This window comes from Pelodiscus sinensis, chromosome 2, assembly GCF_049634645.1.
Source record: "Pelodiscus sinensis isolate JC-2024 chromosome 2, ASM4963464v1, whole genome shotgun sequence".
Lineage (NCBI taxonomy): Eukaryota > Metazoa > Chordata > Testudines > Trionychidae > Pelodiscus > Pelodiscus sinensis.
Window position 1 is genome coordinate 26896265 of NC_134712.1, and position 17025 is coordinate 26913289.

At 41.7% G+C, this 17025-nt stretch overlaps 1 protein-coding gene across 3 annotated transcripts in view; it reads left to right on the top strand.

Annotated features, from left to right (window-relative positions):
* CSMD3 (CUB and Sushi multiple domains 3) overlaps window positions 1-17025 on the top strand; it is a 1183531-nt gene that overhangs the window by 831308 nt on the left and 335198 nt on the right. For all 3 annotated transcript variants that reach the window (XM_075920204.1, XM_075920205.1, XM_075920206.1), the window contains 2 exons: window positions 11754-11892; window positions 14175-14362. In XM_075920204.1, coding sequence (XP_075776319.1) covers window positions 11754-11892; window positions 14175-14362 — 327 coding nt within the window. The remainder of the gene's footprint in view (window positions 1-11753; window positions 11893-14174; window positions 14363-17025) is intronic.

Here is a 17025-nt window from a genome sequence, read left to right on the forward strand (position 1 = left end):
GCCCTAGCCCCAAGCCTCCCACACCACAGGTGCCTTTCAGGAGCATTGCTGGCTTCAGCAAGCAAAAGGAAAGTACACAGTTTGTTCCATTCCTCAGTCTGGTTGGGGGGCACTGAGGGCAGATGAACCAGGGTCTGCTCCACTGAGGAACATGCACCCCTTCCCCAGCTGTACCTACTGGAGCTGCAATGGCCATGGAGTTGAACTTTTCACTTGGCCCCAAGCTGCTATGGTGACAGAGGGCTGGGGTAACCCTCTCTCCCTAAGGCACCCTGCATATTGAACCTCCCATCCCCAGCCCTACCTCAAAGCAATGATTTAAATGAAAGAAAACAAAAAATAATTGAGTTAAGGATCCAAGCAACACTGGGTAAATCATCTAGTATAATAATATAATTAATGCAATACCTACAAAAAAGTAAAAATATCAAATGAAAATACCCTGTAGCCGAGCCTGTACAGCTTTCATTTTTAATCATGTTAGTGATCTGTTGTCTAAGGAATAATTTATAGGTAGAGGTTAACTAGTTTTATATAAAAGTATTTGAAAACAAGTAACATTTTCAGTCTTTTAAGACTTAAAATTATAAAGTGGTTCATGCTATTGGGATTATGCAGTCCATTTTTAAAACAAAGAAAATCAACAAGGGGAAACCAAAATGACCTTAAAAATCAGATCAGCATGTAACTACATAGTTTTACTTTGTATAGAAGAATTTTCATATATGAAAAGAAAATGTTGCAGTGTTCTTTATAAATATTTGATTAATTGATTCAAAATGTTCTAGGATTACCATACTTCAAACGGCTCTGTTCTTTGTGAATATCTGTCAGCAATGATTATTCCAGATTTAAAACAAAAACATCAAACAAAAACTATCCGTATTTAAACTGCATTTTGATTGTTCCTGCCAGCATGTAGTACATTAACAAATAAAATAAAAGGAAACCCTGAAGGTGCTGAGATAGCACACACTCTGCTTTCAGACAGATTAAATGGGTTCTAGGCTTATTTTTTGAAGCTGGTAGACATTAAAACATCATAGATTGAGTTATGAATTACTTGGTAGGATATTCATTGCATTGTTTACATCTGTCCTCCATCAGCAGCTCTATATAATGGTATTAACAATGGCTATTGAGGCTTTGTTGGCATAGGCTATTAGTAGTTGCTATGAAAACATTGTAGAAAAGTGATTGTAAGTGTCATTCTTTCTAGATTACAGGGCACTAAATTGGACTAATATGGAGGTGGTGCACACTGAATTTTGAGATATGCCCCAAGTAGAAGATACAAATTAGGTCTTGGTGCAAATAGTGTCCTTTCAGGTCAATTATGGGTTAAAGATTCAAAACAAAGAGGTCACACAATTCTGAGCAGCATTTTCCAAACAAATTACGTAGCTGCTTCATTCTGAAACACCTGAGATTTCACTTCCTGTATGAATAAGGAAGGAAACAAAGAGAGGGGAATCTTCAAATGATTTGAGAGCCATTTTCAAGGTGAGGACCTTGCTGCTTCTGCAGTGTATTTTGCCTAAGATTAAGCATTATTATTGCACCAAGTCTTCATCTGGAAAGCCTACCACACAGAAAAAAGCTTGTTCCATTGGCAAGAGATAGACAAAAGGAATTGTCTCTGTGGAGTGCCTGCCCACCAAAACCGATACACATGTTGCTAAAAAATATAAATGAGATAGATTTGAATGTTGACTAAGAAAAAGACTAGAAACAAGAAAATAAGTTCTGGGACCAAGTAAAGAAATATAAATACAATATTATGAGATAGTCATATTTGATGGGATATTATTTTGAAACCCAGCAATGGCTTCTTCAGTGCTTAGCTACACAGTCCGATGTAGCAGTTGTCTGCCATTTGGTCCATCCCTGCATGTTTGAAAGTGCTTGACAGTGCGAGAGCCCAGAATCAGAACACACTTGAGGATGCCATGTGATAGGGGATCTGCCTCTGTGCCACCTCCACCCCTCAGTTAGTGGGTTTTTTGGGGGTTTTTTGGAAGTTACAAGCCACCTGGGGAATGAAATTTGCTGGAATATCTTGTGCAATTTTCATAACGTGTCTAAAAAGCATAAGGCACTGACAGAGCATAATGGCCCCTGTACTCTGTAGACAGCAGTGATCATAAACATAGAATCATAGAATCCTAGGGTATGTCTACACTACAGACTTTTGTCGGAAAAAAGGCTGTTTTTCCAACAAAACTTGACATGTCCACACTGCAATCGCATTCTTCTAAAAGTAAATTAAAAGAACAAAGGTTTTTTTTCCGACATTGATAATCCTCTTTTTATGAGGAAGAAACCTTTTTCCGAAAGAGCTCTTTCAGAAAAAGACATGTGTGGATGGGGAAGAGAGAGTTCTTTTGAAATAATACCCTAGAGGCCACTCTGTCCATATTAATCACAGCTTAAATGCAAGATAACATCCATTCAGTGTGGACACTATCTTTCGAAAAAGCAGATTGCTTTTTCGATGCACTTTTGTGTGTGGATGCTCTCTTTAGAAAGAAGTTTTTTTCAAAGATCTCTTCCGAAAACAGGTTCTTCTGAAAGAAGCCTACAGTCTAGACATAGACCTAGGGCTGAAAGAGACCTCAGGAGGTCATCAAGCCCAGCCCCATACCCAAAGCAGGATCAATCCTAACTAAATTATCCCAGCTAGGGCTTTGTCAAGATGAGACTTAAAAAACCACTAGAGATGGTGATTCCATCATCTCCCTAGGTAACCCATTCCAGTGCTTCACCACCCTCCTGGTGAAATAGCTTTTCTTAATATCCAACCTAGTTCTCCCCCACTGTAGCTTGAGACCATTGCTCCTTGTTCTGCCATCTATCACTACTGAGAACAGCCTCTCTCCATCCTCTTTGGAACCTCCTTTCAGGAAATTAAAGGTTGTTATCAAATTTTCCTTCACTCTTCTTTTCTGCAGAAATAAGCCCAAATCCCTCAGCCTCTCCTTGTAGGTCATGTGTGCCAGCCTCCAATCATTTTGGTTGCCCTCTGCTGGACCCTCTCCAATGCATCCACATCCTTTCTATAGTGGGAGAGGGAAGGCAGAATTGTACGCATTACTCCAGATATGGCCTCACCAGTGCCGAATAAAGGGGAATAATAACTTCTCTAGATCTCCTGGTAATGCTCCTGCTAATGCACCTTAATATGCCATTAGCCTTCTTGGCTACACAGGCACTATTGACTCATATCCAGCTACTCATCCACTGTAATCCCCAGGTGCTTTTTCTGTTGAACTGCTGCTTAGCCAGTCAGTCCCTAGCCTGTAACAATGCTTGGGATTCTTCCATCCCAAGTGCAGGACACTGCATTTATCCTGGTTGAACCTCATCAGATTTCTTTTGGCCCAATCCTCCTATTTGTCTAGATCACTCTGGACCCTACCCCTATCCTCCAATGTTTCTCCCTCTCCCTCTAGTGTCATCTACAAACTTGCAAAGGATGCAGTCCATCCCCTCATCCAGGTCATTAATAAAATGGTGAACAAAATCGGCCCTAGAACAGATCCTGGGGGCACTCTGCTTAAAACTGACCACCAACCATACATTGAGCTGTTGATCACTATCTGTTGGGCCCAACAATATAGCCAGTTTTCTATCCACCTTACAGTCCCTTTCTCCAATCCATACTTCCTTAACTTGCAGAAAAGAATATTCAGGGAGACCATATTAAAAGCTTAGCTAAAGTCAAGGTATATGACATCCATTGACTTTCCTGTGTCCACAGAACCGGTTATCTCATCATAGAAGCTAATCAGATTGCTCAGGTATGACTTGCCCTTGGTGAATCCATGTTGACTATTTCTGATCACTTTCCCCTTTTCCAAGTGCTTCAAAATAGATTCCTTGAGGATCCCCTCCATGATTTTTCTGGCAACTGAGGTAAGGCTGACTGGTCTGTAGTTCCCTAGATTGTTCTTCTTTTCTTTTTGAAAGATGGGCACTACATTTCCCTTTCTCCAATCATGTGGGACTTCTCCCGATCTCCACAAGCTTTCAAAGATAATGTCCAAAAGCTCTATAATGACATTTGCCAACTTCCTCAGTACCCTCACATGCATTTAATCCAGACCCATGGATTTGTGTATGTCTAGCTTTTCTAAATAGTTCCTAACCTGTTCTTTCTCCATTGAGAGCTGTCCGCCCCTTTCCCATACTACATTGACTACTGCAGTAGTCTGGGAGTTGACCTTGTCTGTGAAGGGCCTAAACAACACCAATTGCATTCCCTTCTCTCTCCACTGTGGAATATCAGAACTAATTTGGATTCCATTAGGAGTCTAGTTGTGAGCTGCGGCGTTGACTTCACTGTGGGCCAGTGGAGCACTAGCACTGAGGCTCCTCTATTCTGAGCTGAACTTGCTGAAGAGCTGAAATCACTGTGTGCTGTGGGGAGCCTGGCGCTATACTGCAGAAGAGCTGAAATCACTATTGCTGTGGGGAGCCTGGCGCTATGCTGCTGAGCTACTAGCAGAGCAGCTTGCAGGGACAACCAGCAAGTGCAGGCAGATAGCAGAGTGGCTGCTGGGGATGACCTGTGGCCGGTAGGAGCGGCAGCAGAAAGCCAGCGGAGCAGCTGCAGGAGCAACCAGCTGGCGGCCAGGAGCATGGATCGAGATGGCTGGCGGAGCCGGACAGTTTGTGGGACAGCTGAGGCTGCTCACTGGATGACAGGTGGAGTGTGGCGGAGTGACACGTGTTGATGGTGGCAGCAGAACCCTACAGAGAGGTGGAGTCATCGGCAGACCACAGAAGGTGTATCAATCCTCGCCCCCTCCAGGTTGGGATAGTAAAACCCTGCCGGGTGAATTTTTGAACCCTCAAGCGGCACTGACCCGGGGCAGAGACTTTTGGGGTGTTGGACTTTGGAACTTTGGGTGATTCGTGGCTGGGGGGAGGGTCTTTACTCATGTTTGGTCTATGAATCCGAGTTGTGGTGTTTTCCCAAGTTAATGCTAATGTCGGTTACCTCATGTTATTAAAGGTTTGCTGCTATACTGAGGCTCTGTGCTTGCGAGAGGGGAAGAATTGCCTCTTTGAGGTGCCCAGAGGTGTATGTAAGATTTCCCAGGTCACTGGGTGGGGGCTCAAGCCGGTGTTGTATTATCTTGTTGGGAGGAGACCCCTAGACACTGAACCCGGCCCTTGCTGCTGTTAACTCGGCCTGGCAGAAGGGTTACATTTAAGCTCGCTAAAAATTTCCCAGGTAAGCCAATGTGGTCTCCTACCATATTTGCTTTTCTTACTGTGCATCAGTATGGTTTGTTCCTGTACCTTCAATAAGGTTTTTTTGAAATACTGCCCACTCTCCTGTACTCCTTTCCCCTTCATGTTATCATCCCAGGGTATCCTGCCCATCAGTTCTCTGATGGAATCAGTCTGCTGTTCTGAAGTCCATAATATGTATTTTGCTGCTCTCCTTTTTTCCTTTTGTCAGGTTTCTGAAATCTACCGTCTCATCTGCATTACAGATGAAGTAATTCCATTTTATGTCCAAATAACCATTTTGTCTTTTTGCGTGGAAAGCCTACAGCTTTGTCCAATCTGAGTGATGTAGTACCATGTTTCACATACAACTGCATAAAAAGGATACAGCTCAGTTCTGAACTTGGTGATCATGCTCAGACTATGTTGGTTCCATATTTATTGTAAAATAACCCCAGACAGATGTTGCAAGGACAATCTGATGGAGAACTTCTGTGAGAGAGTTGGGAACCAAATAGAAGAAACTGTAGAATACTTCAACAGATTCACTGTTCAAAGGGATCAGAATAGCTGTTGACTCTGATCCTAGGTTTTGCAGCTTTCTCTTTGAAAACAAAATATGAAGGCCAATCTTAGTCAACTCATCCATTAGCTGGAATACCTCACAAAACCTGCCAGGGGTATGTACTAAAAGAATAACACTATCAGAATAGTTAGGGTCTGAGTGCAAGGATCATGTATCTTAATGCCTATGGACCTGATGGAATGACATTATGAAATTCATTGCCCAACAAAAGCTCAGGGGCCAAGACACAGCCATGCTGGACACCAGATACTGATTGTAAAGGGGCTGACATCAAATTCTCCAGATGCACATGGGAAGTGGTTCCATTATGCAGTTCTCTTATCCATTCCAAGAGAGTAGTAGAGACTTCTGTGCTCTATAAGGTCTTCCATAGCATGACATGGTCAACTAAATGAAATACAATCTTAAGATGAATCTACATTATGTGCAGGGGCTTTCTGAAATCACAGTGTAGCTCCAACAACAAGCAGAGGACCAAAATGGGGTCTAATGTGGACCTGTTCCTCAGAAAGCCTGAATGTTGGGAGCCACTCTTCTAATGTAGTGGAGGTGCCATGTATGCCAGCAGAACATTCATAAACACATTCTTTGCAATGGACAGAAGGTGATTGGCTTGTAGCTTTTTCATTCATTGTGAGGTCTCTTGACCTTATAAAATGAGATCATAATACTATAATTTCAGGTGATAATTAAGGTTCCAGTTCTCCGCATAAGACAAAGAATGGCCAGAAGTGATTCCCCTATATGGTCAATAGCACCATTTCTCAGTTTTGGGGGATGCCATCAGCGTCCAATGGTTCATCCAGCCCTTCATCTAGCATTGGTGCATCATCAAAAGTTTCTGCATCCGGAACTGCAGTGGCTGCCAGATCATTTAGCTCTGAGCAAGTGGCTGATGGGGAAAGGTTTAGGACACAGTGATAATGTTCCAACAAGTATTATAGGATGTCATCATCCAATTTACACGGATGACCTTTGCTTTCATTCAAGAAGCTGTTCGTAGTGACTACCTCTTGATTACTGAGATTGCAAATCATGTGAAATGCTGATTTATTTGCTCCTCACTAAGAGAAATTCAGCATCACCCTCTACTTGATTATAATATGCCTCATGATTGCAGCATACCAGCATGTTACTCAGACTATGTTGGTTCCATTTTCATTGTAAATGACCCCGGGCAGATGTTGCAAGGCCAATCTGATGGAGAACTTCTGTGTGAGAGTTGGGAACCAAATAGAAGAAACTGTAAACTACTTCAACAGATTTTTTTTTTGCTTTTTTTTTTTTTTGCTTTTTTTTTGCTTCAGCTGATTATGAGTGCGCTTATTAGAATAATCTGTTCAGCAGATAGATGGAGGACAAAAGTGAACAGAGACCAGGCAATCTCCAGGTTTTCCGGAAGGTTGGTAGAGAAAACAATCTATTTCTGATATAAATAGAAAACCTTTTGGCTGAATCTGGCATGCAAAGGGTGTCAGTATCAAATTTCATCATTGCAGAGGGCTCATCCACTCTTTGGACCTTCAGTGCCCTAATGGGGAACTACTAACTGATGATGTATTTTTGTCACATATTCCAAACCACAATATACACTACTGGAGGTGAAGCGATACTTGCGTGATGATGTGTTCCAACTTGTTCTTAATGATGCCATCGTCATGAGAGATCCATGACATCTAGTGTATGCATTACCACTTGAACCATGATCCAAGAATGGAAAGATTCTGGGAGGTGCAGAATGTAAACTGGTGGTGAAGGTAAATTTGAACTATAATAATCAATGACCTGGTCAAATCCAATTTGCAATGAGCTACTAATTGTATTTAGGTTGCTCAGGAACATGAGATTATCATGTGGAGAAATTGTGCATACTGGAGAATCCAATTGACCATAGAAATGATCTTTAACTGAATCAACAGATTCCTCTGATGATGCATAGACCACTATGGCAGTGAGATAACTGTGCCCAGGTTTAAGACATATAATAAGTAATTGGGAAGACACAGGAATTCAGGTTATCAAGGAAGACTTGGCCTCATATCACAATAGAAGTATTAACCATGTAAGTGTCTGGAGTCAGCAAATACAAAAAAAAAATCCACCTTATGGATTCCATGGTCTACCAGCCTTCCATTGGGCCTAAGATTAGGGGGGCAAGAAGGTCCATTTCACATGAGACAGTGATCTGATGATCACACCTGTTAACAGTTGCAACACACCAGGTTGTAATTTTGATGGATCGGTGCAGAGCCTAGGTATGATTGGATACATTGTCGTGGTAAGCTGCAGAATCACCTGCCAATATTAGAGGACATGGAGGCTTTGGCATGAGCCCATCACATTTGCATTGAGGGAAGACAACACCAGTAAGATGTCTACTGCTGAGAGTATGGGAAGAACTTTTTATCCATGGTGTTGAGTGCAAAGTTATCCATTGTCAAAGCAAGAATGAATGATTGTCCCAAAAATAACTTGTCCTTCGTGGATGAAATGAAGGTGCATTAAAATGACCCTTTCCTGGTCTACTGGTATTGGCTTTATGTTATGCAACCTGAGACATTGAGTCTTGGTCAGTGACTTCCTTCACCGTGGATAGCAGCTGCCCTGCATTAGCCATCATTTTCAGTGTTCTTGTTGGACCTGTCCACCTTTCATAATTCCAAGGTGATATTTCAAGCAAACCTTCGTCACTGATGGCATAGCTCCAGTGAGCAACCCTCTACTTCAGATGTTACATTCCTCCACCATGATGAAATACAGGTCAGACTTGGGGCAATGGCATATTCTGGGAATTCCACCCAGTTTCCAAAGCTAGATGTATTTATGCAAAATCTAATTATGGAAACTTTGGGTTTAGCTATTAAAATAGAATTTCTACATGTAGATCCTGAAAATAACCTATAGTAAATCAAGATGATGTCAGGCAACCAGAGGATTGTAGATCAGTGAAAGAGAATAGAGACTAGAACACACATAGCTTCAGAGCTGATGGTTTGTCTTAACTTACAAGTAGAGAAAAACAAAACTTCTTTTAGTGCCCTTTTTGCATTCCACTCTTGGGGTGTGCTGATGGTTCAAGTTTTCCCATCAAAGAATTTAAAAAATGTTAATGTGAAGAGGTCATCTCAAGAAGACTGGTTATAGGTGAGTAAATTTCATTCTTCTTCCATTAACTTCTTCACATTCCCATCCTTGGGATGTGTGGATTATTCAACTTGCACCACTAGTGCACCACAAGAGTATGGACATGCAGAGGTAAGAACTCCAGCTACAGTGAACAACTTTTATATCTCATGTATACATATAATTTAAGAATTTTTGCACACATTTTTATTGGCTTAGCATGATGGAGCTTTATGGTGAATTTTGTTATAAGCAACATTTTAAAGAAATCATGTGTGTTTTGTTTGTTTTTCATTCTTATTTCTGAATTATTACTGCATGTAAATCAATGAAATCACTGTGACATGAAGCAATGTAAACCTCCATCTTGAAAAGACAAAGTAGTATCTATTAAGTTCCTTATTGCCAAAGCAAGTCAATTAAATTATTATCAGCAATAATCGGCATTTGCACAAGCTGTTAAATTAAAAGATGTGCATAATACTATCATGTCTTTTGAAACCTCAAATAAACTACTTCTAGTCTCCAAAAGAGGCGAGGAGTCCTGTGGCACCTTATAGACTAACCGAAGTGTTGGAGCATAAGCTTTCGTGGGTAAAGATCCACTTCGTCAGATGCATTTTGTGTTTATATCTGATTGCATCAGGATAGAGACCTGTTTTAGATCTATCATTTGCTAGTCATCTGATACACTGGATGACTATATTCTGTAGGCCACGTTTCCACTTGCAGGAAACTCTTTCAGCGTTCAAGTTAGCAGGTCTAGTGCAAACCTGCTAAATTCAATGCTGAGGGCATCACCATCAGTGCCAGTTCTCCTACTCTTTGCAAGAAGTAAGGGAAGTCAGTGGGATCATTTCTCCCATCAACCTGGTGCTGTGAAGACGGCATCAAATTTCAACTTAAGGTACACTGACTCCAGCTATGTTTTTCACATAGCTGGCATTACGCAACTTAAAGCTGAACTTCCTCCTTAGTGTGGACCTAGCCATACTCGTTCCTTAATAGATGGAATAGGTGTGACCATATTATTGTTAATGTGCACTGTGGTCCCACTCCTATATCATTCAAATCCATGTTCTTACTGTCTTATTTGGGAAGGTGGGTAGAGGCCTCTTCACCAAGGTCCAGTCCCTTTTTATTTTCTTCCTTCCCACACAAAATGCACTTAGGCACTGTGAATGGGTGGGAACTGATGCTGGGGATTCCAATGAGCTCCCCATCCCCTCTGTATTTAAGAATTCCTTGGTGCACAAAACCACATCTTGCTATGAGAACTGCATCCTCTCAGCCTTCCCACCCAAAATCTCACTATAACTGTTTGGGTTGCATTTGCAGATTGCTGTTACCTATTGGGGTCAGAAAGGAATGTTTCCTTCTGAGCAATATTGGCAAGGTGTCTAGTCAGATTTTCACTTTCATCATAGCATAAATCTTGATGGAATGTGTGTGTGATAAGAATAAGAATAGTATTTCCCCTCATCTGAAAATAACAACAGAAGAAGTAATAAATATAAATATTTTCACAACTTGTGGCTAGTGAGGAGTCTTCAAGGGCACAGCTCCAAGGGTGGACCAAAGTATGTGATACAGGAGAGACTGATAGATCCAGTTGGCCTGCAAGTCAAGGGAAAATCATTAAGAGTTATCAGAATTAGCTTCATCTTGTCCATACATACCCTCATTCCTCATTATTTTAAGAGTCAGGAATCCTACCTTAATGGCTACAGTATTTACAGAATTATCCTCTGATAATACTTTCCTGCATGCTCTTGGTTACATTTTAAATAATTTTAAATTTGGCATGCAATAGTTAAATTATAGATTCATTTGTAGATGCATATTATGTTGCATGTGCTAAATTAGTTGGTTCCACTATGGGTTATGGTGTCTAAAGATGGTCAGCTCACATCTAATAGCCTCCCTGCCGACTCTATTTCACTCATGGTTGTTCATGATTAAATAGCAAAGTTAATCTGTCAGATTTCTTAATTTGCCATCCTTTTGTATAAAGATTCACTTTTATGCAATAAAATGTGACTTGGCATAATTAGGGCATTACAGATTGGTAACCTTCCTTATTAAAATGTCATGCATATTTGTATAACATCTATATGCCTTATGCATAGTTACAAGTATTATCTACATAAAGTAAAAAGCTTGTGAAGCACAAATTCTCACACCTGCCCCCATTCCTTTTCCACACCAATACACACACTTAATACTCTAAAGAGAATACATAGAACTTTCCTTGTTCTACTTTGGCTGTACCTCTAGGAAGATATTTTCATAATAGCCTGTAAGCCAAATTAGCAGCACAGCTGTATTGTGTGTAGTTTGTATAGCCTCCAATCCCATCAAACCGGACTGCTGACAAACCCTAATAAATTGAAACTCACATACATATGTTTGCATTCATAGCCTTGGTAAACCCAATTTCAGTTTAAAAAAAAAAAGCTGCCACAGTGATGGTGTTTAGTAATAGAAATTCTGAAGCAGAATGCTTATTGTGCTTACTGAATATCACGATCCAAAATATTTTTCAAATTTAGAGCAGTTTCCGAGAAGCTCTGTCATGGGAACAAACTTAGAAGATGTAAAGTTTAATGACGAAACTGGCTTTGTGGTAATTAGAAAACGGACTTATCAGAAATGTGAATTTAATTTTTGCACTTCTTACAGATTTCTTTATGAACTCTTGCATTGAATACACAGTGTTTCTCATGTAACTCTTGGAAGACTCTCTTCTTTAAAATGTCAGTGAACAAATTGCTGGTACTTACTTTTTCCCCCCCACAATTTACAGCACCCTGTGGAGGAAACTTGACAGGCTCATCAGGTTTTATTCTTTCACCAAACTTTCCTCATCCCTATCCGCATAGTAGAGACTGTGACTGGAGTATCACTGTTAATAACGACTATGTTATATCATTAGCATTTATCAGGTAAGCTGTTTTTAGCTATATTTTTTTTAAATTATGTTTACATCATTATCATTGGTAGCTTCTCAGAGATAAACAGGGTAAAGGCTGATAGTATCTAGTGCACATTAAATATCCAGCAAGACCAATAATAATTGTTACTTATGTCAGCACTCTCTGCACAGACACCAAACCTGAGTAAGACTTGAACACGCACAGGGATCAATCCTGCAAGATTTTAAACAAGCCTGTGAGATTCAGAAGGTCCTAATTACCCACTCATCAAACTGGAAATGAAGGATGCTCAGCATCTTACAAAATCAGTTCTATAGACATATTCTCTTCTTCACAAGGTCAGGAAGACAGAGTAGGCTAATTTGCTGGTCTCCCCCTAAGCTGAAAGGAAGGACTTTCATGACCACAGTAATGTCAGTTCAACACCTTTAATAGGAGATGTGCATCTGAGATTTAAGCAAAACATTAAAAATAGTGATTGGATTCAGATTTAGTAGTCCACATCATTACATTAAATTATGGCTCATGTAAGCAATATTTTCTTGGGTAGTAAATGCTGTTTGTTAAACCCCTCTATCATAATGCAGAACTTAATATTGCTTCAGAGAATTCACAGAGATAATTGTGCTGTTTGGACAGTACTATAACCATAAAACAAAACCAGACACTTTTTATGGAAAAGTATTTATTTGAAATTGATGTTTATTATTGTTATTTGTAATTCTCAAATACCCCAGTTGGGTTTTAGGCCCCATTGTACTAGGAAGTGTGCAAGAATAAGAGACAAACATTTCCCTGATTTTTAGTCATATTATAAAATTTATTACCTAGCGATATTTTTAATGTTTGCTTTCTTCTGTACTATTTCTCATGAATCACTTGTTACTCAATAGGAAAATATGTAAATTAATAGATACTTTTAAGTTTCCTGTTAGTACTTTTACTGCGATGGATAAGCTTTTTACTGTACTTTATATTCAGAAGTTTTAATGAGTACTTGATTTTATTGATTCATAGATTCCAAGGCCAAAAGGGCCCTTTTTAATCACTGACCCTGACCTCCTGTGTTGCACAGGCCACAGAACTTCCCAAACCACCTTCAAAAAAATGTTCAAAACTCATCCATACTTAGAAAGTGAAGAGAAGGTTGATTGTCAGACAATTCCAGCCATGTTGGTTATAGCCAGATTGCAGGCCAGTCAAAAGGGTGGGGAAGAAAGGAGGTGGGACTTCTAATTGTGTGTCTGCTACTTCAGCAACCGTAGCTGCCAGAGCACTGGGTCCTTTAAATCACTGCCAGAGCCCTGGGTGGCACACTTTAGGTAGTGCTGAATGGCTCAATGCCTCCACCCTTTCTGTGAGTGCAAAGCTGCCCCTCTCCACCTTGCCCAGGGACCTGGCAATTCTCTCAGGCTCCCTGCCACACTGCCACTGATCCTCTAGGGTCATTTAGAGCACATATACACAGCAGGGCTAAACTCAAAATAAGTTATGCAACTTAAGCTACACTAATTGCATAGGTAAGTGAAATAGCTTATTTTGAGTTTGGGAACATCTAAACAGCACTTATTTTGAAATAGAGCACTCTTCCTCTGACTTCCCTTACTCCTCGTACAAGGAGGGTTACAGGAGTCAGATTAAGCAGTCCTCCAGCTCAATAATATTTTGACATTATGTCAAAATAACTGCTTGTGGGTAGAGGTGGACAATATTATTTCAGATTAATATAATCTAAGGGGCCAAGCAGTCACAGTGCTGGAAATTTCAGTTTCTGGGGATGACATGTACACTCTGAAAGTAACATTACATTGTAAATTAACACATCCCTTACCAGATGATATCATGATGGGTCCCTTGAAAGTTAAAACCACTGAATTTTGCACATCTGAAAGAAAGAAAGAAAGAAAGAAAGAAAGAAAGAAAGAAAGAAAGAAAGAAAGAAAGAAAGAAAGAAAGAAAGAAAGAAAGAAAGAAAGAAAGAAAGAAATCACATTCTCTCATACATGACGGTTCTATTTTTCTATGAGATTAAAATTCTGAATTTAGAAATATTTACATTAATGATTATTGACAAGAAAGATGTCTGCATGGTTACTACACTGGCATGAAATATATATATTTTAAAATCATTATTTTATCACTTGAATTAATCGTTTTCTCAGATCAATAATATAGAATGTTTCCCCCCCCTCTCAGAAACAGTGTTTATAAGCACTGCTGAGCTGATTAGAGTTAAGATATTGTGCAAAGCATATTCTAGCTAATATTTTTTTCTTTTTAATGGTTTACAGTTTCAGTATAGAACCAAATTATGACTTCCTATATATCTACGATGGGCCAGACAGCAATAGTCCACTGATTGGTAGTTTCCAAGATAGCAAGTTGCCTGAGAGGATAGAAAGCAGCTCAAACAACATGCACTTGGCTTTTCGGAGTGATGGATCTGTTAGCTTTACTGGTTTCCATCTGGAGTATAAAGGTAAATGCAATATTTGTTCTGTTGTTGTTATTTGGGGGATGGGGAGAGCACTTAGACTGGGTTTTTGTTGTTTTTTTCATTCATTTTGTATATCACATTCTTGAACAAAATTTGAAACAAAATATTTTACCTTATGAATATACAGAATTACAGTATAATGTGAAATTTGAGGGATGAGTGGAAAATTGTTTTGTTAAAATTAATTATTTCTCTCACTCTGGGAATGATTATATATACACTCACATGTCAAGGTGTAATCTATCTGCCGTTGGATTTCATTGTAAATGTAAATATTGTTTGTGCTATTTTTAAAACCCATATTTTAGAATAATAGATTACAAAGTACAAAACCTTACAGTAACAATATTCAATGTGCTTATAAACAAGATAGCATTTTTCCAACATAAATGTAAGAGGAACCTCTGGCATGTGAGCCCTGTAAGTGTGTGTCTAGACTACAGGTTTTTTTTTTTTTTTTTAAAGTAGCCTTTTTTCAAAAAAACTATACCTGCATCTACACTACCACGACGTTCTGTCAACATTAAGTCGACAGAACACGGCGGTTTTGTCGACAGCAGTAAACCTTCTTTTATGACGAATAACGCTATTTTCAAAAGAGTTCTGTCAAAAAAAAGGTAAGTACAGATGAGGGGAAGAAGCCCTGGTGGGCACTCCTGCCAGAGCTTTCAACTCTATTGTTCCTGCCTGTAGCCGTCTTTAAAAAGCACAGGAACCCAGGAGAAGCATTGTGGCAGCAAGCCAGCTCCAACCTGGACCCTGACTACTCAGCTCTTCCTGGTAGGGCCACTCAGAGCCGTGTCCTACGGACAAGCCCTGCAAGACACCTGGACCCTCCAGAGACACATCCCCACAGCAAGCCAGGGGCACCAAATGCCAGGCACCCTCCTGGTCTGGGCCTGAGATCAAAGCCCCCTTGGAGCTCTGGTCTGAGGAGGAGGCTCTTCAGGCCCCACAGTCCAGGAGGAGTAACGTAGACATTTATGCCAGAATAACTAATGGCCTTGCTAAGAAAGGCCACTACCCCCGCACATTAGATCAGGTCAAAGACAAGGAGAAGGAGCTGCAGCAGGGGTATGTTAGGGCCCATGAGCGCAGCTCCCTTTCTGGGGAAACAGCACACTATTGTGCCTATTATGAGGACCTGAACTGGATCCTGGGGGCAGGAGAACCCCTGCCTCCCGACAGGGCTGTGAAGTCTGGGTTGGAGACCCCGTGTAACAGTGGCCACAACTCCACGGTGAGACCCCAGAGGACCAGCAGCTCCAACAGGAGCAGGACACCAGCAGGAGCACAGTGACCCTTACTCAGGACCAGACACCCAGACACAGGAGGCCTCCCAGACAACTTCGGACACTGGGGAGGGAACATCAGGTGAGTGCTGTGAGGATCCAACACACACAGGGCAGGGAAGGTGGGAGGAAAGTGAATGGTGCGGTGCTGTGACATGTCACGCTGATCACAGCCTGGGGGGAGGGCACACACATGACCGACTTCAGGGAGTGCAGTCTTACCCCTGCACCTGCATGGCTGCGAGGCACCACCTGCGCCTGCAGACAGTGATGACAGGTTCAGGCATGGGTTGAGGATGCTGGGATTGACACACAGCTTCACGCCTCTCAGCAACCTGTGGGAACCCCGACTGTGACCTGACACTTGTCTGTGCTACTTGGCCATGGGCTGTGTGTGTGTGGGGGGGGGGGGGGCAGGATGGTGGCCTGCACACCTTCTGGGCTCCAGGGAGGCCGTGGCTGCTGGCCAGGCCACACCATGCCTTACTGAGACCCACATGAGCATTCCCTGACACTAGGACAGGCACTGACTGTTGAGAAGGAGGGTGTGCCCTCTCAGGGAAAGTGTGAGCATGCATGACTGATGACTTTTCCCTCTTGTCCTCCACAGCTGGACCAGCTGACCAGGAGGGGAGTGCCACACGTGTCCCACTGGTTTCAGGGAACCTGTCGGCACTGGTGCACATATTTGGACCTGGTGCGCCAGCACATCTTGGTCCTGCAAGGGATGCAGGATACATTTAACCAAAGGATGCAGTCAGAGGCAGAGTGGCGCAGGCGCTTGCTGGACAAGTTAGTCCAGCAGTGCACTGATATTGGCACTGCTATCCAGGAGGCCATGGCCTTCCCCAGTCCAGTGCCTGGTTCTGCTCCTCCTGCTCAGCCTGCCCCACCCCCCGCCCCAGTCCCTGTTCCCCCCTCACCGCCGGCCATCCCAGACCCAGATACAGCCCCACCTCCTGCCCAGTCCCCTACTATCCCAGCCCGCGTGTGCGGCCATCTCTGAGAAGGCCTCCACAGACAAAGTGCCAGGGGCTTTTCATCCAGGTGGCACTCTCAGCCCTGAGCATCCCTCCCCACTTCCAGGTTGACATCCCCCTTTCCATCTGTGAGAGTCAATAAGGGAAGAACTTTACTTTGTTAACAAACAATTAATTTTTCTGAACAAAAGAGTTTTATAGTTTTTGAAACAATCAACAGTGAAATAAACTGTAAACATTTTTTCAATAACACCTGTCTATGTTCTCAGTGTGAATGCGTACAATGTGTGAATGTGGGGCCGGTAGGCGTTTTGAGGAGAAAGGAACTGGGGGGCACGGGGAAAACCCATATTTGGAAGGCCCTGGGGAAACT